This window comes from Megascapheus bottae, chromosome 15, assembly GCF_031878675.1.
Source record: "Megascapheus bottae isolate mThoBot1 chromosome 15, mThoBot2.hap1, whole genome shotgun sequence".
Taxonomy (NCBI): domain Eukaryota; kingdom Metazoa; phylum Chordata; class Mammalia; order Rodentia; family Geomyidae; genus Megascapheus; species Megascapheus bottae.
This window is the reverse complement of record NC_143523.1, coordinates 53,632,482-53,660,193: the sequence shown is the minus strand read 5'-3', so window position 1 is coordinate 53,660,193 and position 27,712 is coordinate 53,632,482. Positions and strand designations below refer to the sequence as shown.

The 27,712-nt window shown below is 38.8% G+C and overlaps 1 protein-coding gene across 4 annotated transcripts in view; it reads right to left on the bottom strand.

Moving 5' to 3' along the window:
• Positions 1 to 27,712, bottom strand: part of LOC150054363 (uncharacterized) — a 715,379-nt gene that overhangs the window by 541,860 nt on the left and 145,807 nt on the right. For 3 of the 4 annotated variants that reach the window (XM_090346707.1, XM_090346706.1, XM_090346705.1), the window contains one exon: positions 71 to 223. The exons of the other annotated variant lie outside the window; for it this stretch is intronic. In XM_090346707.1, coding sequence (XP_090202833.1) covers positions 86 to 223 — 138 coding nt within the window. In that variant the 3' untranslated portion in view covers positions 71 to 85. Of the gene's footprint in view, positions 1 to 70; positions 224 to 27,712 lie in introns of those variants that run through there. 4 annotated transcript variants of the gene reach the window in all.

Genomic DNA, 27,712 nt, shown 5'->3' with positions numbered 1-27,712 from the left:
GCCTCCTCAGGCCTAAGGCTCTCACTGAAGTTTTCTGGAGTCTTGGATTCTGGCTTTCATTATACTCTCCTCCCTCCTTTTACCCTCATGATCTCCATACTGAGTATGCTTTGTTTTGGCATGGATCTGGCACAAGGAACAATTGCAAGAGGGAACCATATGCCTCATTCTCCATCTTGTTCATTTCCTTATGCTTGAATTTCACTGCCGTAGCCTCACTTCTCTATCCAAAAGAAAAAAGAAGATTATGAGTTTTGCCCTCAGCTCTTCAGTTTTTTGGTTTTTGCAGTTCTCTGGTTAAAGGGAAAATCGTTCAGAAGAAATGTTGCACCGTGGAAAGGTTTGGGATTACAGAGAAGATCTTAGGTTGTGTAGACTTAAGTATCTCTCTCTTCCTAGGGCTCCATGCTGCCTCCTAGCCTCTGGTCACCTAATGAATTCCACATGTCAGCTTTAATTCCCAGTATCATTGCAATCCTACCTCTCCTAGAAAATCAGTGTGACCCAGATATTACTGTCAGCTTAGTTGGACTTTGAATCACTCCCTAAATTGTGCTAGTGGTCAGCCTTACACTTGGAACTATGTATTCTTCATCCTAGCTCAGGTGTCACTTTTATCAAATGAACAAATATTACTGTTTTAACAGTCCCCAGATCTCAAGCTTACATTTGATTGAGTCCTCAGAGTCTGAGTCATGACTCTATGTCTCATTTGAGCTCCTTTTGGCTAGAGCCAGCCTCAGACAGTTTGAGAGAAGTGGCACTCCCTACTCAATTAGGGGAGGGGCATGTTTGTCGCTGTCATCAGACACCTCCCAAAGCATGTTCTCCGTCCTCTGTTTAGCTGTATGATTTCTATTTCTGTCTCTTCCTCTGCCTCTCCTCAGCACTAGGGACTGAGCCCAGGATTTTGAGTGCTTGCTTAGTTTTTTAACACAAGGCTAGCACTCTATCACTTGAGCCACAGCTCCACTTCTAGCATTTTGGTGGTTCATCAGGGATAAAGAGTCTTACAGGCCTTTTGGCCTTGGTTGGCTTTGACACATGGTCTTCATATCTCAGCCTCCAGAATAGCTAAGATTACAGCATAAGCCACAGGTGTTTGGCTCATCACTCTCTTTTTGACTTCTTTCCTTTAACTGCCTTCTTTTTTCCACTTCTCCCCTTTACTTTCTCTTTATTCATTTTACTGCCTTATGTCTCTGTCTCTGTCTCTCTGTCTCTGTCTCTGTCTGTCTGTCTCTGTCTGTCTTTGTCTGTCTCTGTCTCTCTGTCTCTCTCTCTGTCTCTCTCTCTGTCTCTCTCTCTGTCTCTCTCTTTGTCCCTCTCTCTCTCTCTCTCCCTCTCTCTCTCTCTCTCTCTCTCTCTCTCTCTCTCTCTCTCTCTCTCTCTCTCTCTCTCTCTCTCTCTCTCTCTCTCTGTCATATTGACTTCCAATCTTTCTCATTCTATCTCCATCTTTTCATTATCTCCTGGAGTTACAGGTTCTTCCTCTAGAAGATTGTATGAAGCTCCTTCTGTTTGCATCTCCCCAAACTGTTATTCATACTCCAGAGAAGAAAGAAGGTGATCTCATTAAGTCATTTATGCTCTAGGAGGAGACAGTTACCCCTAAATTAAGGGTCACCATTTGACTAAGACTCTGAGCACAGTGTTTTAGTGTTCGCTGCACTTCTGAGGGCAGCCAACCCTAAGAAGGTGATCACCTGGCTTGCAGGAGGATGGTGTTGCATCAACTACTAGCTTTCTTATCTCCATGTCATCTTGCCTCTCACTACCTCATAAATACCCACTCTGCAGAAAAACATCAGAGGACTCTTTCCACTCCCCTGATTTTCCTGTAGATAAACCTGTGGATAGAATGACTCTCTATCCCTAGGCACCAGTGAATCACACCTGCAATCTTAGATACTCAGAAGGCTGAGATTTGAAGCTCATGATTCAACACCAGCCCAGCAGTAAAGTCTATATAACACTTATCTCTAATAAACTACTCAGAAAAAGCTAGAATTGGTATTGTGGCTCGAGTGGTAGAGAGCTAATCTTAACTGCAAAGGCTCAGGAAAATGACCCACACCCTGAATTCAAGCCCTATTACCAACAAAAATGATTAGCTACTTTCTGCCAGCCATCGAGAATAGAGCTGTTTTATCTTGCATTCCCCAAAGGGTGTAAGAAGATTTGAAAGTGGTCTGTATGATTTTCCTTATGGAATCCCACACAGAAACATTTAAGTATAACTTGGCCTTCCCTCTAACATGTAATTTCAACATGTACTTTTTCCATTTATCTGATGAATGAAAGTTGAAACAAGCAACCTTCTGTTAAGATTAACTACAAGGAGCCCTGAAATGAAGGCCTGCCGCATTCTTGGCTTTGTATATTGCTAATGACTTCTCCTTCAGTACCATGAACAGCAACATATTTTCTGCAGCTAGGCCCAGCTTGCTATTACCTTTGCTCTGGCCTGTCTGTCTGACTTCCTAATCTCAACATCCCTGTCAATAGCAATCACCAATGTGAACAAATAAGAACTTGGACAAGTCCTCCATGAAAAATCATCTCTCTTAGTTCCCAACCCAAATATCTTTCTACAATAGGGTTAGTACTCACCTCCAAAGACAATTTTATAGCCCTTGAGATAATCATGGACAGTTTACATATATATATATATATATACATATATATGTACATATGTATATATATATATATATATATACATACATCTGTTCTGGGAGGGATTTTAAAGGATTTTTGGAATACAGTTAGATAATATATGGTGTAAATATTTCTCCATAGGACTTCAAGTAATAACTTGAAGTTACTTACTCTTCTTCCTTTAGTCTCTTTTAGCTCTTCTGCAGAACTTAGAAAACATCATTTGTTAAAAAAATTCCCATCTTATAATTATTGTCATTACCTAAATTATGACAATAGTTTGAAATAAAGATATTTTGCCTGTCTGTTTTCCAATACTGAAAACCAGAAGAACAGAAATAATTGGAGAGTAAAAAAATAATTTTTTATTCAGTAAGATATCTGCACTCATTCAAGTCCCTTTTCTCTTTTTAAGTTGTTATGCCAAAAAGTGTTTAATAGCATTTTATGTAGAAGGAAAATAATAGGAAAGTTCTATAGAAATCATTGACAGGTTTATTCTGTTTGTTCCAACAGGCAGGCAGTTTTCTCTTCAGATACCACAGAGTGACTGTGTTGAATACTTTCCTTTGGATATTGCAAGTGATTGCCAACAGCAATTGTTTAAAATATTTATTTAAAAATGGAGAAATATTTCTCTTGAAATGAATGATAGATTAAAATCAGAATGAGAAGGTGGACCTAATACTAGAAAGATTTTTCAAAAAATTGAAAGAGTGAAGACATAAAAGAGGTATTCCAAGAGCATGCAAGTGCTGAAGAAAGAAGTATAAAAGAGGAAGATAAAAGGAAAAAGAAAGGATTAAGGAGGAAGAACAAGAGGATGAGTGGCAATAAAAAAAGAAAGACCAGGACACAAATATATTTATGATTGCTTGCATAAAGAGAAAGAGGCTCATGCCACAGAGTGTCAGAAGCAGGAGCCACAGAGGGAAGTTGAATCGCTGGCTCTGCTATGAACTAGATCCTCAGATCTTTTTAGGTTCTGACTAACCAGGAAGCTAAAACAGGCAGACATTTTTAGAAGTATAAACTGAGAGTGAACACACACTTTTAGTTTAGTAACATCAATTTTTGTGCATTCAGGAACTGGAGACAGTCTATTCTTCTCATAATTCCCAAATCAAGGTTAAGAGACTAGTCGGAGAAAGTTTGCTACAGGAAAATCCATTGACAGATGAGCATAATTAACACAATACATATTTATTCTTCATGTGCTATCAGGCAACTAGTAGGAAATTTTGAATTTGAATTTTCCCATCTTAATCAAAGCCATGCTTCCCCCAAATAATACCATCATTCCCTGTCGTCATCACCATTATGCACAGCATCACCAGCAGATGTCCTTTACCACTTTCCATTTTCTAGGCTCAATAATAAGAAAATAGTTTGAGCTGGATAATGGTTATGTGAGGGAGGCCATATGTTTATATCCAATTGTGAATAACCTGTGCCCCAAAAAACCAAGTAACTCTCCAAGAACAAATAATGCCTACTTATCAGAAACGAGTCCCATAGCATTAACAAGGCCAAAGACCTTAGAATGAGCAAAAGAAAAAAATGGAAAAAGCTAAAAATAAAACAGATGGAGTCACCAATCACAGCCTATCTACAGCCCTCTACCTGCAATTCTGTACTCATATCAGATGCAAGGACACTGCCATATTTAAATAGAGAAATGTTGAAGTCAGGCTCTTCAACCCTACATACACAGGAGGCTGAGATCTGAGGATTGAGGTCCAAACCCAGCAGAAAAGTCCCTGAGATCTTTATCTCCAATTAACTAGCAAAAGGCCAAAAGTATAGTATACAAGCTCAAGTAGTATAGTGTACAAAATGAAAAGAAAAAAAGAGAGAGGAAGAAATTCAGAAGTAAATATAAATAATGACAATGGAAACTGACCACTTCTCCATAATTTCCTTAAATGTGAATGGGCTGAACAATCCAATCAAAAGACACAGAACAAAAGACTGGATTAAGAAACAAGACCCATCCATATGTTGCCTCCAAGAGACTCACCTCACTGTTAAAGACAGAAACAAACTCCAAATGAAAGAATGGAAATGAATCGTCCACTCCAACGCACCATGCAAAAAAAACAGGAGTAGCAATCTTAATCTCCAACAAAATTAACTTCTCAGTAAAATAAGTACATAAAGATAAAGAAGGCCACTACATATTAGTAAAGGGTACAATCCATAACCTCAATATTACAATTATAAACATTTACTCCCCTAACACGGGAACACCCAAATACATTAAGCAAACTCTCTTAGAATTACAGAACAAGATAGACTCAAACACGATCATAATAGGAGACTTCAGTACGCCACTCTCACCAAATGACAGGTCAGCTCAACAAAAGTTAAGCAAAGACATCATCGACTTAAACAACACCATAGCCCAGCTGGGCTTAACAGATATACACAGTCTTCCATCAACAGTGAGACTTTTTACTTTTTTTCTCAGCAGCACATGGAACACACTCCAAAATAGATCATATAATAGTTCATACAGAAAACTTAAGCAGATATGAGAGGACTGATACAATCCCATGCATTCTATCTGATCACAATGGAGTCAGACTAGTTCTGAACAATGCAGTAAAAGTCAAAAAACATTCAAATTATTAGAAGCTGAACAACGCACTTCTGATTACCTCCTAGGTTACAGATCAGATCAAAGAAGAAATTCAAAACTTTCTTGAATGTAATGACAATAAAGAGACATCACGAAGGAACTATGGGACACAGCAAAGGCAGTTCTGAGGGGCAAATTTATCACACTAGGAACACATATTAAAAAGACAGAAGAGCATGTAAATAACCTAAAAAAGAAATTGAAACACCTAGAGGAGCAAGAAAATATTAATTCTAAAACAACTAGAAGGACAGAAATAACAAAAATAAAATCAGAAATATCAGAGGTTGAAATAAGATCCACGATATACAAATTAATAAATCAAAAAGTTGATTCTTTGAAAGAGTCAACAAAATTGACAGACCCCTGGCAAGACTAATCGAGAAAAATAGAGGGGTGACTCAAATAAACAAGATTAGAGATCCCACAGGAACAATCACAACCGATATCCAAGAAATTCAGTCCATTGTGAATAAGTACTACCAGGCCCTATATTCAAAGAAACAAGAAAATCTAGTAGAAATGGATGCTTTCTTAAATAAATATAGGCTACCCACATTGAACAATGAAGAGGTAAACAAATTGAACAAACCAATTTCACACAATGAAATTGCAGAAGCAATCAGGGAAATGCTAACCAAAAAGAGCCCAGGTTCAGATGGTTTCACTGCAGAATTCTACAAGACATTTAAAGATGGAGTAACACCTATACTCTTGAAACTCTTCCAAGAAATAGAAGCAGAAGGAGCAATACCAAACTCATTTTATGAAGCTAATATTACTCTCATCCCCAAACCAGGGAAACAGCCAACAAAGAAAGGAAACTATAGACCTATGTCTCTAATGAACACAGATGCAAAACTCCTCAATAAAATACTAGCCAACAGAATCCAGAAACAAATTAAAAAAATTATACACTACGATCAAGTAGGCTTCATCCCACAGATGCAAGGCTGGTTTAACATTCACACATCAATCAATATAATGCATCACATTAATAGAGTCATGGATAAGAATCATATAATAATTTCCTTGGATGCGGAGAAGGCATTTGACAAAATACAATATTCATTCATGTTGAAAGCACTAGAAAAAATAGGAAGAGGTACGTTCCTTAAAATAATTAAAGCCATATATGACAAACCTACAGCCAATATTATACTAAATGGTGAAAGACTGGAACCATTTACCTTAAAAGCAGGAACTAGACAGGGATGCCCACTCTCTCCACTTCTCTTCAGTGTAGTGCTGGAACCCTTAGCCAGAGCAATAAGGCAAGAGAAGGACATCAAAGGAATCCACATAGGGAAAGAAAATTAAACTATCCCTATTCGCAGATGCCATGATCCTCTACTTGAGTGACCCAATAAGCTCCATTCCCGAACTCCTGGAATTAATAAACCACTTTAGCAAAGTGGCAGGATACAAAATTAACCTTCAAAAGTCAGTAGCCTTCTTGTACACAAACAATACACAAACAGAAGGCCTCAGCTCATAGAAGCATCCTTGGCATGCTCAGAAGATAAGGAGAAAAATCAACAAGGGTGGAAGAAGATGAGATAAAAATGGGCATAGAGCACGTAAGGACCGCAGAGAGGCTAATATGCAATTACATTAAAAGTCAGACTAAATTACGAAACAGGAGAGGCACATCCATGCCTTCAAATTATAATAATACTTTGGAATACATGAGAATGCCATGGAAAAGGCATACTCTGAAGAATTAAGGCAATAGGTGAAAGAAGAAAACCAAATTTAGATTCTGGCCAGTGACTAAGGGGCAGATGGCAGCAGAGTTGCAAAAAGAAAAGGGAGGAACAAAGGTCTACTTTAATACATGGTCCTGAAGAAGAAAATGAATTGAGACAACATTTCCCAAATTGGCATCTACTGGAAGAAAGTGATAGTTAATTTTGATTTTGAAGGGAACAGGAGATCAACTACATAGTTATGAATGAGTAAGAAACACCTAAGTAGAGTTCTTTTCATTTAGTCTCACCCTATATGACATTATGTACCTAGGTTTTGAGCTATTGTAATCCTCTGCTAGGAGAGTTTGAGATGTGTACTAATTATTAAAAATGAGGGAAACCATTGAGTCTATGTTCCTTTGGCTCTGATTTACTTCACTTAATACGATTTTTTTCCAAATCTTTCCATATCCTTACAAATGGGGCAAAACCATTCTTTCTGATGGCAGCAGATGTGTATAAATACCACATCTTCTTGATCCAATAATCTACTGAGGGGCATCTGGGTTGATTCCATATCTTTTCTATGGTAAATAGTGCTGCATTGAGAAATAAGTATTTCATCTGGTGTTATTTTTGTTCTTAAGGTACTATGTTATTTCTCATCTCTCCTTTTGCCTTTATGGTTAATCTATATCTGATGTTGTTACCTGGTATATTGTATATAGGTTTAGTTGATTATTTGAAATGAGAAAGGGAAGGGGGTAAAGCAAGATGATTGGGAAGGAGTGGGGGAGGGAAAACATGAGAAGAACTATCAATGTTAGAGATATAATACACCTACTACCTGGCGAAGTAACTGTAACCCCTCTATACATTACTCTGATAATAAAAAAATAAAAAAGTAAAAAGTAAATAAATACAAATAGCTGCCTAAGGTAAATTTTTTCAATTGAGAAATAAAAAGACCTTATGTTTCAAAAAAAGAAACACCTGAGTAGTAAAAAGAGGTACAAAGTAAAATCTGTCTGAGATTACAGAAGATGTAAAAGTCACCCGCATACAGATAATAATAATAAAAGTCATTAAACCTCCTCAGGCCACCACCATGTATATGCAAAGGTAACCAGATGGAAGAAAAGCTGGGGATATTCCCTGGGATATCAAGCAGGTAGGGTTCAACAGAATTCAGAAGCCTCCACTAAGGAATGAGGGATGAGTGAGTACCTGGGAGGCATCAGATATGCAGAGATTGTAAAATCCTAGAAACAAGAGAGAACAGACTTCCTTAGAAAAGATCAAAACTGCCCCCTATCCTCTCCAAGGCTTAGGTCCCAGTCTCATTAGCTTAGGTCCTAAGCTAATGAGATCCAACCAGAGCTTCGTAACTACATGACTGTCTAAATGAGAAATGGAGGCATTCCAGTAAATAGGTTATCCTGATACGGCATCTTTGAGCAGTTATCTAGATAACTGATAATCCTGTGGGAATTCAGAGCCACAGTAACTCAGGAAAAAATTCTTAAGGCTTCAGAAAAAAAAAGTATCGGGAGATGCTTTCCTCCCAGAGCAAGGAGTATGCCATGTAACTATCTGATATCACCACAGATCCTACAGCCAGAACAGATCAAAGCATCTGTGGCCCCTCCAAAGTACACATAATGCTAGAAGGCAAGAAAATCTCAGTTACTCAGGAATATTGTGGTTCATTAAAAGATGCTCATGCAATCAGAAAAACAGAGTAATCCTAAAACTTTGGTTCTCAAGCTCCATGTTTCTTCATGCTGTACAAGTCATGACCTCAGGTTTGTCACCTGTGCTCTTTGAGCTCCTAAAAGAGAACTCAGCCGGGAGTTGTAGGACCAATGGTCGGCCACAGTTGAATGTTACAGATAGTTGCTTTATTTCTTTTCCTAACATTAGCTCTTTCTTGAATAAATTTCTGTTCAAAATATGAGCCCCAGTGAAAATTCTAATAATAGAAATTCTACTCTTGATGTCATTTCAAAATATTGCTGCCACTAACAGAGGGGTGGATGTGCTGAGATGTTCTTTGCATTACTGGAAACTGGACAGGATCAAATTCTAGGTAAAACAAATGAGCTTGATGGGGAGCAATGCACTGGTCAGACTCAGAGGAGATCAAAGATGTGCTTCTCACTGGATCACAGAGGACATCTGCCTTCCCTTTCTCTGCCTCCCACATTGTACAAGACTAAACTTGTTTTCATCTACCACATCCCACCAATGAAACTTGGGGAATGGTGAGTTCTCCTGAAAAAAATCTACTAAATAGAAGAATTGGAATCCTAGACAGACATATATGCTTGAGGCTGTCTTACAGGAAGGTAGAACAGAATCACTTCTTGTACAGCATAGCACAGCACTTTGAAAGTGTGCTCTGGCTATTTCCACTCACTCAACTTTCTAATTCATCTTAATTTTGAGGGTCCCAACTCTAATGTGGTCCATTCCAGCCAGATACTTCTTCTTCTGCCTCAGGTTCCTGTCTTCTACATAGCAATACAGTAAATCAAATCTGTTCTTTTGTTCATTAACTAGCTATACAAAGGATTTTGTGAATACAGTCATACATATGAGAAAACAGAACCCGCTAGATTGAAAAGATGTATGGGGCTGAGAGAGATGTGGGAGAATCATGAAAGGGGTGACGCAGGTCAAGATGCATTGTACTCGAGTCTATCCTTGAAGAATCACTTTCCATTCTAAAAATCATAAGACATTTTCCTTTCCCACTGTAACTAAAGGTCATTTCCAAGTCTTTCTTTTAATTTGGGGGGTAGGGATCTATATTCTGTACAGCATCATCTTATCTCCTTTCATAATCCTAAACTAAACCTTTTGCTCCAGAACCTCTGACGAGTGGTAATGCCTTTACAAACAGAACTTTCTATGCTCATTAAAAAGTGACTAAACACTGGTACCCTATGATGTGCTAGCCACAGTTGACCCCTTAGTGTATATCATGCTTATACTATGCACAACAGTTCCAAGGTGGAGCTATTGTCATTCTCACTTTATAGTTAAAGTAACTGAGTTTATTTAACCAACGAGGCAGAAGCTATCATTGTTTTGAGTGCATTGTTTTAATAAGGGCAGGGATTAAAGCTCCTGCCATCCTAAATTCTTCTGTGGTCCAGAAGTGCCCTGCTTGCTTTGTTAGGAGGTGAGGGCCCATCATTCCTTATTCTGATACTCAAAGGATCTGGCTCATTGGTACAGCTTTTGCTACTTCAAAGCTTCTGGATTCTATGCAGCAAAGCACATTTCTTATCGCTATTTTTTTAGCCAGGTTGGTTTTTCATTTTTTCTTTTTTTAATTATAGAGTAGAGGTACTTTGTGTTCCATGAACAATCATCTTACTGACATGTTATTCTGAAGCTTGACTTTATTCACCGTGACACATGCTGGTTATGAAATACACAACCGAATCGGGTTGTAATGAAGTGAGGCTGGGAAAGATTAAATTGGAATCTGAACTAATGCCAGCTAAGAGACCCTACCTCCACTTTATTATTATTATTATGTTTAATAAACAATCATTCATGCTCCAAGGGAAGGGAAACAATCAGAGATACCTCAGGGGAGCCATAAAAGAAAGGCTTTAAACCTTGAATAAAAACATGTTTGTTCAAACCCAGAGTTGGTCCTTTTCTTTCTGTTTTTTTTTTTTGTATTCAAAATGAATTCAGTGAATTTTGAATGCCTGGGGTTGTTGAGAAGCAGAAAAGGGGTTCAGATTTGCAGGGTGGAGACCTAGACACCATCTCTCCCTTCTTCCTAGCCAAATGGGCTACAGAAGAGAAAATGTGCCCAGCTCTCTGGAGCTAGTTTGTGCTTCAACTCAACACAAATTATCACCTGATGAGTTAAAATGATAAGGGCTTTGTTCTGTCTCTCTTGAGGACCTGGACCTATTCTGATTCCCCCATGAGGAAAATGAACAAAAACCATCCAGAACTAAAGAGATTAGCTACATGCATGAGCACCTCAAAGAATAGATGTTACCCAGCCTAAAGAAAGTAGAAATGGACTTAGACATCAGAGCAAAGCATAGCTGAAGGTTAAGCTATTATTGTCAAAGTATTAATATATCCACCAGAAATTAGTCTCTAAGGAGATGCTTACTTGCATGGAACATAGATAAGGGGGCACTGTGAATAATAATATATTAATGATTTTCATTGTAACCCAATAGACAGAGTGGACCGAGCTCCTGAAGAGATTATCTATGCTGTGGCTGAGTAATACTGAGTAAGTGCTCATCACAGACCTCCCAAAGCTAGACCTTATGCTTTTTTTTTGAAGGGAGGGGTTGTCACTCTAAGGATCAAATCCAGAGCCTGCACTTACTATCTCCAGGCTACCTTCCTCTCTGGAGACTCACAGGGTCCTAGCACGCTTAGACAAAGGATGGTTTGTGGAAAGTCTCCAAAGTGGCTATATACAAAGATACTTCAGGGTGTAAAGGAATCACAAGTTAGTTTGCATTACTTTGCAGAACCGAAGGAGTTCAGGGAAGAGCATTCATGAGACAGGAGATTAAAAGGGGGCCTGAAAAGGATGCATTCTGGATAGAGATGCAATGCCTCTTATCTGGCAACATGTTCCAATCCAAGCAACCTGGCACAGGTAGAACGCTAAAGAAATAATCATCTGGATCCTATCCTCTTCCCTCCTTTGATCCAGAACCATTCATGTCCATGCAGAAGACAGCATGGTGATGAAATCTTTTTGGATCATTCTCCCCGAGGGAGAGAAGGCTGGAAGAGGGAATGTAGAGAAATCAAATGAAAGGGGTTGAATCTGTCACCATTGTGGGGAAGCTGAGGCTGTGTTAAGTTCAGGCCCTACCATTTAGAGCTGCATGACCACAAGTGAGTTACTCCCCTTCTCTAAGCTTCAGAACTATTGGCAATATGACAGCTAGTATTATCTACCTTCTGGGATGCTAGGAGGAGAAAAATCTGCACTAGAAATTGCTCAGGCCCTTGCCTCACATCCTCTACAGCCAGTGCTATACCTACCAGGTGCTTAGAAAAAGGAGCCTCCGGGCACCTCAGCCATGCTGTACAAGCCTCCTGCACTGTGCATTGGAGCCACTATGGATGGCTCTTACTGCAGGATGCCTATAGGAACCCATTCAACCATCTTGGCCAGACACAAATTCAGAAACTGGAAGAAATTGCTACCAGCCTGGGCAATGTGTAATTGCTGGTGGACAGAAGCCAGGGAATGAACACATGGATATCTTGGGCAGACCATTTTAGGATACAGATTGTGTAGTTCTTTGGGATTACACTCAGGTTGCTCTCTACAATAGCACTTCCTGGGATCATTTTCTTTTGTTCCCTATTTTATCCTGGCCCATAAATTCTAATTCTCAAGTAGACAAAGCACAGTCATGCTGGCTTTGGGGGGAACGAAAGAAAAAAAGGGAAAAAAAGTAAAAAGAAAAAACACTTGGTGCTTAAGAGAATGCGTATGCTGAACACCATACACAGCGATTATTCCAACAACCATGACAATCTCTAATTGCTCAAAGGGTACCCTTCTATTTGGAGGAACTTATGTGAACGAATATCTGTCGCAACACAAAGGCAATTTGGTATTGGTTCACATTTCGATGTGTGGTGCATTTGTTAAGTGTGGCTGAGGCTCTAGGGTCTGTGAAACCTCGACCCTATTCCGAGGGCTTCATCTGAGCTGTGAGGCTTGGCCCTGGTCGTCACTGTTTTTGTAACTGAATATCTCAGCCAGTACTTGTGCTTGTTTAGCTGTAAGAGGCATTAGTCTCTGGAGAGAGTCAATTCTCCTTTCTACAGCATACACAAGCTGAATCGGGGAGTCTGCTTCCCTAGTTCCCTGGGAAGCTCCATGTTGAAATGCTCTCCAGGGGAATCTTGGTGAGAAGGGGCAGCAATGCAAAGCCTAAGCCATGCTGAGAGTAACTCATGGCTTCTCCAAAGCTTCCATCTGAGTCCCAGTTGTTCAGGTAGCTTTTTACAAGAGGCTATCCCTGGGTGGGCATTAGTGGCATGGGTCTGTTGGAACTAGCTACTCAAGAAGATGAAATCTGAAGATTGAAGTTCGAAGCCAGCCCAGGCAGGAAAGTCAGTGAGACTCTTATCTCCAATTAATCACCAAAAGGCCCGATGCAGACTTGTGAGTTCAAATGAGCCCCAGCTTTTAGTGAAATAGTTTATGGAATAGTGCCCAGTCCTCAAGTTCAAGCCCTGTTACTGTCACAAGACAGAGACACAGATATATATATATATATGTGTATATATATACACATATATATATATATATATATAGAGAGAGAGAGAGAGAGAGAAAAGAGAGAGAGACAGAGAGTGAGAGAGGTGGGGGGAAGTAGAGACAAGGGGAGACTGCTCCTAGCACCTGCCTATGTGAAGGGTCAGAGCACAAAATTTGGCTAACTTTTCTCCACGTGAGTTTTGCATAATTTATTTCACTTAAACCTTACAAGCATCTCATGTAACAAGCAACCCCGTTACCACTTTACAGGAAATACTGTGAGGCTCAACAACCTTATGTAACTTGCTCAGACAACCAAGTGGCAGATATAGGATTTAAATAAAATTGCACCTGACTCCAAAAGCAGTGATCCTTCCCCTGTTTAGAGCAATAATAGCAATACAGGCAATAATAAAATATTAGCTTTCACCCAGGTAATACAGGATGCGATAGGAAACATACAATGAAGATTTTGTTCACAATGGCTCAGAGGTAGTCTGTCTCCTTCTTGGTTTTGACTTTTCAGGAAAAGCAGAAAGTAATCGAATCAGTAGAAAAGATGGAAGGATAGGAGTTCAACGCTTCCAGGTCATTTGCAATATAGAAGTCAGTTCTCATGTGTCTGTGGTTTGTGCACTGCTGTAGGAACCTAAATGTCAGCTGGGAAGGGGCAGGGGAGAGACCACCCATGCAATCTGAGACTGATCTACACCCCAGTCTCCAGCAAGGAAAGGTTGTTGAACTGCATTAATAACAGGTACTACTTATTTATTAATTCATTTATTCTTTGCATTAGTGGAAAGCACAACACAATACTGGTAAAAGGATCACAGTTGTTTTCTTTCATCAGAGCCCTCAATGTTTCCATTCTTCTTTCATCTCATAAATCACATAAAGCACAATGACGGGGAATAAGTGAGTAGCATATGCTGGTGTTTATGTGCCATTACTTTACACAGAAAACCTTCACTAATTGCCAATAAATTTGAGATCAGAATGCTTTACAACTGTGCATATGTATGTTCATATACGGGTATATATACATATGTCCACTACAGATATAGAAACATTGACGGGTGGACGATAGATAATAGACAGAGAGGTACATGGGTGCATGTATACATATTCTTTTTTTTCAAAGTGCACAAGTTCCAGAAGAGTGTGGTCCAGCCAGCAGTGTCCCACAGCTGGCAGTTCTTCACACTTTTCACCCCAGTTTGAGAACTATGTATTTGGGAGGCTGGAACGACAATGTTTCCTTGTGTTTTCGCAGTAGCTTTATTCATAACTACTTTATGCTTGACTGCTACAGAATGTGGATTCCTCCCAGGCTGACACCAAGAATTGTATACTTAAAGAAGGGCAGATCTTTGGTATGACCATTATTGGGTCTAGGAAGGAAAAAAGTAAGCTTATGAATTTTGGTTGCTTAGCAACAATTAAGCATAGTTCCATAAGCTCTTTTGAAAGTAACTATCTTTGTTTCTAATCATACCCTCTGAATTTATCATTGAACGTATTTTAACCATCACAGTCTCTGAGGAAAGCATATCGTTTTCCTGCGTGGAGTCAGTCAGTGAGGACTGGAGGTATAAGACTTCCCCAGATCACCTTGAGGATGAAGTCTTAGAATCGCTGACTATACTTTAACATCAGGAGTTGGCTTGATGGTATTGGCTACTGTAAAAAGGAGCTATAAAAATTTGCTAATATAGGGCCGGGAATTTGGCCTAGTGGTAGAGTGCTTGCCTAGCATGCACAAAGACCTGGGTTCAATTCCTTGGTATCACATACATAGTAAAAAGCCGGAAGTGGTGATAAGGCTCAAGTGGTAGAGCTCTAGCTTTGAGAAAGTCCAAGGACAGGGCTCAGGCCCTGAGCTCAAGTCCAGGACTGGCAAAAAAAAGAATTGCTAATATATTTAGAAAAGGTGATGCTGAAGACAGTGTTAATCTATTATTCAATATCTCCCACATGAAAAGTGAACTTGTTTATTATGTTTCTCTTTTATATGACATATAACATTTGCAAGGAAATGGATGAACCTAAAAAATATGCTAAGTGAATTAAGTCAAATTTATAAATTCTGAGTTCTAAATTATAAATTCTGATATGCTATGTGAAATTAAGTGGAATTTATAAATATATAAACAAACATATGCAAGGGAGTATTCCAATGGTGTAACTCATTTGAACACCTAATGTACACTTTGACAAAATTAATAACAGGAAGTTAATCATAGGTTGAAAAGGGAAGGATGTTTAAGACCAAAAGAAATGGATCAGGGGACCTAGTAATAGAGTGCTTGCCTAGCATGCATGAAGACTCAGGTTTGATTCCTTGGTACCACATACAGGAAAAAACCAGAAATGGTGCTGTGGTTCAAGTGGTAGAGCTCTAGCCTTGAGAAAGCCCAAGGACAGTGCCCAGGCCCTGAGTTCAAGGCCCAGGACTGGCAAAAAAAAAGAAATGGATTAGACAAATCTAGAGAGGAAGAGTGGATAAAGCAGTCATAATATTCAATGTGCATAAATAAAAATGGAACCAGTAATCTTGAGGGGATGGGGGATTGGGAGAGATGGATTGACGTTGATTAAGATGCCTTGTATTCATAAACTGACATACTGAATTGAAACCCCTTTGTACAACTGCTTGTGGGAAGGAAGGAAAGAAGGGAGGGAGGGAGGGAGGGAGGGAGGGAGGAGGGAGGGGAAGGAAATATGGGGGAAGGGAGGGAATGGAATATATTAGTAAAAATGCTTCTCTTTTAAATATAGGCACTAGGAATTTTAAAAACAAACATTAGACTCACTAGAACTGAATATCTATAATTCTGGATTCCAATATGATTTAGTCCATCCCCATCCAGGTGTTTTTGGTATTGTATCTTGATTTAAGTTTTCCATGGTGTTTAAATCCATACATTAAGTAAATTGTATTATGTATCTATAGATATCTATCTATAGACACATCTATGTATATATTCACCTATAGATATATTTGTGTATAGACCTATCTATGTATTTATCCATCTACAGATATATTTATCTATAGACATAGGTCTCTATAGGATTATGTTCTACATTTCTACAAAATATATAGAGAATATATGTTCTACAGAATATATATAGAATATATTCCTATAGAGACCTATGTTGTAGATTACAATATAAATGTATTATGTATAATGTATATCTATGAGCAACATATATATAGATATATAGACATATAGAAAGCTATATAAAGACACTGAAAATTAATCATTAGGCTTTGTAATATTGAATAAATAGATATTATATAGGTCCTGGTAGTTTTCCCCCTTGCAATTTGAACTATTGTTTTAGTTTTCCATTAATCTTTGTGTTTATTTCAGCACTTCAAATAATATCAAGCACTTGGAAATAGACTCTTCTCTATGTTGGAAAGCAAAAACTGCCTGAGTAAGTTACAGAATTTATTGAAGAAAGTTGATAAACCTGGAGATTTTTCCATTATTAAGATTCAATTTTAAGTACCAATCTCACTGCAGGGAACAAAGGAGAGGCCAAGCACTTCTGGTGTTCTGATTCATAGTGATGAATTCTCTCAGTGTTCCTTCCTTCCTTCCTTCCTTCCTTCCTTCCTTCCTTCCTTCCTTCCTTCCTTCCTTCCTTCCTCTTTATTCCTTCCTTTTTCTCCCTCTCCATCTCTTTTTCTCCCTCCCCCCTCCCTCCCTCTCCCCCTCCCTCCCTTTCTCTCTGTCTTTCTGTCTCTCTCTATCTTTCTATCTCTCTCTGTCTGTCTCTCTCCTTCCCTCTCTCTCTCCATCCCTCCCTTTATTCCTTTTTTTTGTGCCACTGTAAATGTAGAGGATTACATAATCTTTTGGGGATAATGACCTGATGGCTGTCATTTTGAAGCAGTTTTTGCATGCTCAGCCTATCTGATTTCAGTGTTTTGTTTTTTGTTTTAATATATTTTTATTGTAATTAATAGAAGGGTTACATTATATTCACCAGATAGAAGGTACATTATTTCACATACATTGATACACTTTCTCATGTCTTGGTCCCCATTTCCCTTCCCCCCACCCCCACCCCTCATCTTGATTCCCCCCTTCCCTATCCAATTTCAGTGTTTTGTTTTTAACATGATTGACAGCTGAACGTGGAGCTTCTACCAATGTATTCTCTAGGAATCACTCAATTCTCCCAATCTTCTCAAATATTAAGGACTTCTGTATCTCTGTACACAAATGAGTAAATGAAGACTCTATTGTACATCTTCTGACTGGCAACCAGAGATGTTCAGTGATACTGCCCTGAATCACAGAGCATTGGACACTGAGTACCTGGATATGGCCAATAAACTTGTAATCTAATTGCTTCCTGTTTTTACACAACAATCCACATGGAATAGTTGGATCTATATGATTTTATATTTAGCAATCCAAAAGGGATCAGGGATGGTAACAGAGATTTGGTGACTCAACTCCTCCATGCACAAAATGTTTCACTAATCATCCAGAAAGAACTGGAAAGGCAAACATGTTCTTCAGTAAAAGAAATCAACATCACAGAGGTCTTTTTCAAAATTATTTGTAAATTCAATGGATCAGCAACAGAATTGCCATTAGGTTATTTTCCCGATATACATATATATATATATATGTCACTTATAAAATAGACATTTGAAAATTTAAGTGAGAAAGAATACCTAGAATAAATGCAGAAAAAAGAAAAGTAGAGGCTCCTGGGGATGTGTTGGCTATAATTTTAGATATTAAAATCAATTTAAATTGTTATATATGGAATTTATATTAAATTTTTATAATTGAACAACAGAAGAACAATGAACAAACACACATAGCAATAGAAATTTTTAAAATGATGCAGTTTTGTATGTAATTTAGTGTGTATTAAAGCCAGTGTGTAAAATCAGAAGGAGGGAAATTATTTAAGTTGTATTAGATAACTGAATAACCACTTAACTAAAAGTAGATATAGTCTTTATAATGCACCAAACAGTGTATTTTAAATTGAATGGGTATTTTTAAATCAGATTAAATCTTTATAGTTATTAGAAGAAAAGATAAATTCTTCCCTAATCTAAGAATGTCTTTCCCAAGACAATTCAAGTCTAACCGTGGTATGGGGGGGGTATGTATTTGACATGATTAAAATGAAAAAAAAATCCACATAGCAAAAAATAACCACAAAGAATTTCATCGGCTAAATGACATTACGAAGACTCATAATTCACATGTCCTTTCCTTTTTACTTTGTGCTGCTATTAGGGCTTGAACTCAGGGTCTGAGCATGGTTGAGCTTTCATGCTCAAGGCCAGCACTCTTCAGCCACAGCTCTGCTTTTCACCAGGGCTTGTTTTGAAACACAATCCACAAATCTCAGCATCTTCAGTAGCTAGGATTTTAGGTACAAGCCACAAACACCTGGCTGCATTCCATTCTTTTTAATATATAAATATTTTCTAAAATAAGAAGAACGTTTCCAGAAAAAAAATGAGCAAGGAAATGTAGAAACCAGTTCAGAAATGTAAGAACCCCTTAAACATGGGAAAATGTGTCCACTTTTACTCTTCATGGGGTATGAAATTAAATTCTCTTCATGAGAAATAACATTTGTCAGACTGGCAAAATTTATCTGCTTTTCAAAATGTATGTTGGTAAATTTAAAAGTGTTTTATAGCTTGGTTTCCTGAACATAATAAGCCTAGAAATAAAGATTCGCCCTATAGTCCTGAATAACCTTACTTCTCACAATGTGGTCTCTGAATATTTACCACTAATAAGAACCAGGGCTACTTGCCTCCAAGCCTAGAATAACAAATGTGTAATAGGAACTGAACATTTCTGTATATCCATTTGCAAATAGTGTCTTAACATCCACTGAGGGACTGCCAAAAGGATGGAGAAGCTGACTTGGAGAGTTATTTATGAGCTAAAATTAGCATCAGAGACTCTACCTGAAGTAGAACTAAAGCAAAAAGTGCTGTAGATGTGGATCAAGTGGTAAAATACTTGCCTAGAGAAAAGAAGGTCTTGTGTTCAAAACTAGCACTGAAATAATTAAATACACAAATAGAAATGTTATGAATTATGGCAGTGGGCCAAATTTGGGCACCGCATCATTTTTTGTAAATGAATTTTTATTTACAAGTGTTTTATTTTAAAATGTGGACACACAGCCACATCCATTTATTTATGCATTATCTCTGGCCATTTTCTGGCCATAATGCCAGAGCTGTGACAGAGTTCATATAGCTCCAAAATTTTCTAGTATTGTACAGATAAAGTCTGGAAACCTCTTGATTAGAAATGTAAATATATATAAATAAATATAAAATAATTGAACTGTGACAGAGGAGGAGGAGACATTGATTGAAATGCAGTGCAAACATGTAGAAATGTAACAATGAAATCCTCCCTATATATGTAAGACATTTTTTAAATTGTAATTAGATTTTATTTAGAAAATAATTCAAATAATGAATCTGAAAATTCAAGATAAAAGACAGAAAAATGAGACAAAGAGCTGTGAGAAGTTAGAGGGTTCTGAATAATAAGAAAAGCAAGGACACATTAAGTTAAACTTAAAAGGCTCTTCATGGGTAAATATATGGCTGCAGATGAAAAGGTAAAAAGAGATCTAGAACATTCTAGAAACTCCTGTGATTGGACACCAGGGGTCAACTATTAAAAGCAGTTTTGGAAGTAGCACTCTATATGTGCAAGTACTCTGTGAACAAATACCCATCATGGTAGGGAAGTCTAGAGACTGCTTTTATCAACTTCCACAGCTGAAAAGGAGAGGAACTAGCTGGCATCTGGAGATAAAAATCTAACATAAGAACACTACCAGAGGCAAGGGGAAAAAAGGAGTGAATATTATAGTCTTGAAACAGTATTGCAATGTTATTTATTTCATTTGGTATTGAATAAATTATTCAGTTTCAGGCACATTCACAGACACACACACATACACAAACATATACACACTTTGGATTTCAATCTTTTTGATCATTTTTATTTCCCTAAGTATATCTTTTCAAGAATCTGAGGCAAACAGTTGTAAATTTGAATTGGAAGCCTCCTCTTTCAAAAACCAGTGAAGGGCTTCACCCTCCATCCCACACCAAACCTTCTATGAATGCCATTCAGACAAACCCTTCATGCAGTGAGAGACTTCTCAAACAGATTTTCTTGACTTCAAAAACCACAAGAAGTCAGCTGGGCACCAGTGGCTCATCCCTGTAATCCTAGCTACTCAGGAGGCTGAGACCTAAGAATGGTGGTTCTAAGCTAGGCTGGAGAGGACAAGGTTATGAGACTTTTATCTCCAATTAACCACCAGAAAACTGGAATTGGAGCTGTGACTAAAAAGTAGTAGAATACTAGCCCTGAGCAAAAGGACTCAGGGACAGAGCCCAGACACTGAGTTCAAGCCTTGTGACTGATTAAAAAAAATAATCAGGAAATAAATGTTAATAAATTCTTTAATAAAAAAGACAAAAATAATCAGGAAAGGGACATTACAAGTTCTTTCTCTCTAGGGCTATCTGGTCTTCTTTTTAAACACTGCTGGTAAAGCCTGTGTTCCCATCCCAGCCTCCCAAGTGGACTTCCCAGGTCCCAGGTCCCCATATGATCCCAGAACACACTCTGCCCTACAAAGCTGAGATAGAAAGCAATTTGCCACCCACTGGCTTTGCTTTGATGGTCTGGGATCCCCCTTAACATTGCCTTTGATGAGCTTCTTTCTGTCAGCAGCTACAATATCGCTTTCTCTAATTAACTCTGATGTTTCCTTTGAGCTTTTTTTTTCCTCCATAAGAAGGACAGTCATGTTTAATTCAGAAGGGCTAGCATTACCTTGATGAATGGAGAAACAGCACAAAACCACAGGCTTGAAGAGAAGTCATAAAATCAAAATGGTTACACCCCCCCTCAGGATGGCCCTTCTAAGGAAGCTCCCTGGACCAAGGTGTAAAGAGCATGAGATAGGAAGGGGAAAACGAATAAAGCCAGCAGTTAATGGACAGATATTTGGCATGGAATGGCATTGTTTTGCTAGGAAAACCATTGGTTTCATTGAATCAATAGCGAAAATGTGATATACATATGTATACGTATGTGTGTGTGTGTATATGTAGGTATGTGCATGAGTATAGACAGACAACAGAATTTTATTCACTCATCAGGAAGATCATTGTCATTTTCAGCTACAGAGAGATAAGGTGCAAATCTTTTCTCTCATATGTGGAAGTTAGATCTGAATTATAAACATACATGAAAATGTGTACTGGCTCAACCGCATATCTTCACAAACATACTAAGGTGTGGTATCCATAGGATTCCAGTGGTATAAACCCTTTGAACATCTCATCTACAGTTGAATAAAATGAAAGCTGAAAATCAAAAAGCTGAAATATATTGTTGGAAGCGAGAATCGTCAAGGTGCGAGGTGGGAAAAAAAGGTAAGCAAATACAGTCTTAATATCCAATGTTCGTATATGAAAATGGAAAAGGTAACTTGGGGATGGGTGGGGCTGGAAGAGATGGGAGAGACAGATGACATAGGTGACACTGATCAAATGCATTGTACTCACAAACTGATCTGATGATTTGAAACCTCTTTGCACGAATACTTAGAGAGGTTTAAAAAAATTAAACAAATACCATTGGCTTTCCTTAGTAGCAGAATACTTCTGAGGCAGAGCTGGTTCAAACTATACAGTAGCTGCAGAACAGTATAGAAAGTCAGTATGTCATGTTTATTTGCTTCAATGGCTTGTTTTGCAAATATGCTAATGAGTGACCTAGTTTGTGGAATGCACCTCATAGGAGCACAAAAATTTATTTTCTCAACTCTCTGCTGACTGAATAGCATGTCTCCAACAAACTGTACCGAAAGCCTCCTTAGTTTCATATTAACTCCTTTAATAGTACATCCAACTCAGATCAAATACATCCCTGTCTTTTGAATGGTTCTGATGTTGACCAGTAAGGAGAGATTGGGAGCATGGATTAGCCCAAACCAGATGACAAATGAGCATCTGTATTCATCTCGAAAAGATGGACAAAGTGTTGGTTTACTCCTGTAATTCTAGCTTCCTGAGAGGTAGAAAGGAAGGTTAGTGCAGGCAATAGCTTTGCAAGCTCCCATCCCAACAACACCACCACCACCACACTGGGAATGGTGGCACATGCCTAGTATCCTAGTACATGACAATGTTGAGTTGGAATACCAGCCATCCAGACGAGCCCTAGGCATAAACACAAGATCTTATTCAAAAACTAACTAAAGCACAAAAGAGGAAGGGTTGCTCATGTAGTAAACCAACTTTCTCACAAGAATGGGACCCTTCTACTGCCAGCAGTATGGACTGGGAGTTTGGCCTAAAGGTAAAGTGCTTGCCTAGCATTCATGAAGACCCAGGTTCGATTCCTTGGTACTACATACATAGAAAAACCTAGAAATGGTGCTGTGGCTCAAGTGGTAGAGCTCTAGCCTTGAGAAAGCCCAAGGATAGTGCCTCAATCCCAGGCAAAAACAAAAACAAAAAAACTACTGCCCACAACAACTTCTAAAAGATATTTTCTTGTCCATAATTCTTTAGTTAAACTTATAGAATAATCTCGGACGGGTAAACATTCTTTTGTTTTTCCTCCAGAAATACTGGTCCCATAAATGGCACTGTTCGGATTTTAAAACTTCAGTTACAAATTCAAATAATCATTTTAACAAAGGCGTTCCTTAATATACAGCATTTTGAAAATTAAAAGACATTTTTAATTCCAAGAAAAAAGGAAAGAAAAAATTATCATGTATTAGATATGCTCTATTTGGCAGAAATAGAACAGACTTCCATTTGAATGGCTCCAGATGACCCAGGCAATTTTCAGTCAACACAATATTAAATTAGGAATTTTATCACCTAGAAAAAAAATCTCAATTTAAGGCTTGTGGGTCAAAGTCAAATTCTGCTCTTTCATTTACCAGGCCAAAACTATCAAGAAGTTTTGACAGCACTAGAGGCATGAGTAGATTTTCCAAATGAGACCCTTGCTGCTATTTTCTTGGATCTGGGCCACATTCGAACCCCAAGTCCAGTGGAAGAATTTGTAAACACATCCAAAAAAAGCTGAATATATTCAACTACCTGAGGAAAGGGTATCTTGTGAGAGCACATAAGTCTGAAATTGTAGAAAATATGAAAGATTAGAAACAAGTCCTTTTGTCTTCAGGAACTTCTCCACTGCCTACCTTTCAGTTTGAAACTAAATCCACTAGATCCTGTCCTGGTCAACCCCACGCATCTCAGTATCCCATCAAGTAGAAATTACACTGCCCTTCATCAGGAGATCTGGCTACACAGCAGAGTCTCAGACACACCTGGTGCCAGGTACCTCTGACACAAAAAAGTACATGTGGGGTTTTCGATGTGATCCAGTCCTGGATTCAGATGTGACTTCATCAGGGCAAAATAAAAATCATATCATGTCCTCTCTGTTTCTGTATCCTTTCATTCTACATTGCTTTGCTACTTGGGATCACACTCATTTTTAAAAAATTAATTTCATGAGGATTATGATTACACATTTAGGGTAATGAGTACATTTCTTGCCTCCCTCACCATTTCCTTTCCCCTTCTCCCTCTCCAACTCCCTCCCCGGAGTTAACTTCATTTTCAACATAGTGTCAATTGCACTGCTTCGCATTTTTCCTTTGTTTCACCATTTTGTTGTTTCCCTTCCCTCTCCCAAATCAGATAAATATATAGACAAGACACAGGGTACCAAAATAAAAAACTGTGACAACTGGTCATCTTAATTTCTAAGGCAGAAATCTTGCATTTTTAACCAATAATGAGCTTGAGCTATCACAAGCCCTCCAGTTATTTCTCAGGAACGTATCACACGTCAGCTGTTTCTTGGGCTGTAGTTGAACAATTGCCTGTTATGATTGTTTGGTTATACAAAGGTTTAAATATATTTAATTCAATTAACATTTGACTGCATTTATCTTATTTTGTGAGAGATACTCAAATAGGAACTATTTCTCCGCTACAACCTGGTAGTAATCTTTGTTTTGTGTTATTCTGTTTTTCATTGAGACATTTTGGAATAAGGAAGAGCTTTGAATTTTTGATAAACTCAAATCCATCAACTTGTGAATATCTGTTGCTCTCCAGCAACACCGGTATGAGAGGGACACCCAGGGACAGCCTGAAGTCCCACGGAGCCGAGAGAGATGACAAGTATCAAATATCGATAACCCAGCCCTCTCCCAATTACCAGGGAAAAAAACAACACTGAGCCAGGAGCTGTATCAGCCATGAAAGTACAGCAGATCTCTCTTTTATTGCGATGGGCACTTAGTTATAAACTGTGGGGGAAAGAGGAGATAGGGAAAGGGAAAGGAACAATAGAAAAAGGGCCAAGGTGCTAATCACCAAAGGTCAGGGCAAACTTTCAGGTTTTGAAATACCGGGCTGGACCAGTGCAGGAAAGCACCCACGGGCTGAGGACCTGCGCTAGGGGGTTCAGTTGAGTCACGTACACAGAAATACTTCAAGAGAGGTATGTGAGGAATGCCTGGCCAAAGCCCTTTTATGGCTGCTGAGTGTGAATGAGGAACAGGCCCCAGAGACAGAGACCAGGCCCCAACATATATCCTCTTTTGCTTAATCTGCAGACATAAAGAAGCACTGTGAAAAGCAGCTCAGCACTATAACCCTGAAAAACTGCACTGAGTCAATGCAGAACCCTGAGTCTCTTTCTCTCATCAATCCCTATGGATACAAGCTAATTCCTATACCTGACCACCGTCTGTGGGATCTGCTCAGATATTCCTCCAGTAGACTGCCTGAAAATGATGAAGATGATAAATTGTATCCCATATACCTTGCAGGATAATAAGAAAACCAAAAGGATTGGATTCATTGGCAATGTTCAGTAATCAAGATACTTAACACTAACTAAAGCTCTATGAACTGAACTTTGTCATATCCAAAGGTATCAGTTTGAACTGAATAGCAGCATCAGGACCTAAGCTGGACTTATGAAGTGTTCACTACAGTCGCCACCTCCTCTAACCACACTGTGCATTCCACATATCTCCCGCCTAGACCCCAAAGCCATTTGCTTTTACAGCTAGCTCCTCCTGCAGAAAGATGGAAAGAAGAAGTAAGCACTTTTACTTTTGATCACATGTGGCGTCAACTCCTTGCAGTGATTTGACGTATCTGCCGGTGTAATTCCCAATTTGTTCAAACAGAGTAAGAGGAAAGAGGCAAGAAGTGTAGGTTCTATAAAGAGACTTCTTATCTTTTACCGGAGTAGTCACATCCTGAGGCCAAACATGGATGGAAATTTTTCAGAAGAATGTTCTTTGCTTTGTGGCAGTAGCAATTCCCACCACATTTTGTCTCCATTTCAGAAGTTACTCTGTATGCATGCGTGCGTGCGTGCGTGTGTGCGTGCGTGTGTGTGTGTGTGTGTGTGTGTGTGTGTGTTTTGTCTTTAGGCTAACACTTTGTCACTGGAACCATGCTTCCAATTCTGGCTTTCTGCTGGTTAATTGGAGATCCGGGTCTCAGGGATGATTTTGCTCTTGCCCATGCTGACGGAACCATGATCCTCAGATCTCAGTCTCCCAAGTAGCTAGGATTAAAGGCATGAATTACTGGCACCTGGCAACAGCTATTCACACAAGTCTTTGTGTAAATAAGGCAGAAGGTCAAGTGTCTGCAGCAGATATATTAAACATTTTCTCTTGCAAGAATCGGTCCCTTTTTAACATCAGTCGAAGATGTCTAGAAATATTCGTTGCCACCCAAATCCCCTAGCTTTGCATCATAGGTGATATTTTGAATAGCTTTTAAATCCCCATTCAGCTTTTTGACAAAGATGCAAAAGCAACACGGAGGAGGAGACCAGCAGCAATTCTACCAAGACCTTCCTCCAAAGACATGCATTATTTGATGAGCAGCTATTGAATTTCACTGGGTCGCAGTCATGAGGCAACTCTCCATATCCAGGGCCCATTCTTCCTTCTCCAAATTGTCCATAAGAGCCATGTCAGATGGTCCTGATCCTCCAGGATATAGCCAGTGTATTTTTACTTTTCCAGTGTAGCTTTCCTAAGCAAGGCAGAGATGTTTTTTGTGTAATAACTTGCAAAACTCCTTCTATGCCTGTGCCATGGTGTGTAGGTCAGGAAATAGAAGGCAGCTGTGTGTGGCCGTGGCTAATGGAGTTTAGGAGAAAGTGTATAAAATTTAAACCCAGGAGTCAAGGGAAACTGGATGGAGGGTCAAGCCAGGAAATAGAGATTTTATCTTTTTTCCCTTATATTTTAAAGGTTACAAATATGAATTGTTTGTAATATAGAAAAGCTCTTAAAAGCTTCTTTAATGTTTTCTTAAATGTTAACAAAAATGCAATAATTTTAGTCTCTAAGGATCTGTGAATAAAAATTTTAGTGAAAGCATTAGTACCACATCTGCTCTGGATATGTTTGAAAATTTATTAAAGTGTAGCATCCCACAGAACTAATCCCTGAACTGCCTGGCCCTATTAAATACTGTTATTTATTTAAGAAACCAGACCACCATCACATGGTGGAAGACTTTTTACCATTTGCTCAGTTTCTAAACAGCCTGAATGTCTACAGAAGTATACACGAAGGGACCATTTAAGGAGCCAGGAATGGACCCAAGCCTTGGTTCTAGTCCCAGCAGAGGCACAGTGAAGGAATGTGACATGAGCTATCATCACATGATCTGGTTTGAAGGTGTCTTCTGATATTTTTGTAAGCTTGGACCTCAGTGTGCTGATATTGAAGGGGGTGTGAACAAGAAGAGATGGTGTTAAGTGGCAGGTAGTGAGGTCATCAGAGACGTTACCCTCCAGTAGCTTTTGTAAAACCTTGAAAAGTTCCCTTGAGAGTGAATTGTAACAGATTCAACTGACCTTTCCCCCCTCTCTAGTTTCCTGTCTTAGCATGAGATTTCTCTCACACATATCTACCACCCTGATGACATGATACCACACCCAGATGCCCGCTAACCTGAAGCCATCATCACAGATATTGGATTTTCAGCCCCTCAGACTAAAAGGTCAATAAACTTCTTTTCTTTTTCTTTACATTAAGCATGTTGCTATAGCCTCAGAAAGCAAATTAATTCAAGAAGTGTTTCAGATGGGATCACCGCTGACATCTCATTGTCTCTGAGACCCACAGCACTGGTACTGTGCCAAGATCTGGGTTACCGAAACCTCCCACTCAGATTAAGACCCATTGCAAATGGGAAACCTACTGAACAGCAAAGCCACAGCTAAGAGAGTGTCAATAGCAGCTGCCTGGGTCACACATGGTTTGGTCAATGACTTCCATAGACCATGTAGACAGATTGGGAGTAAACCAATAGGCAAT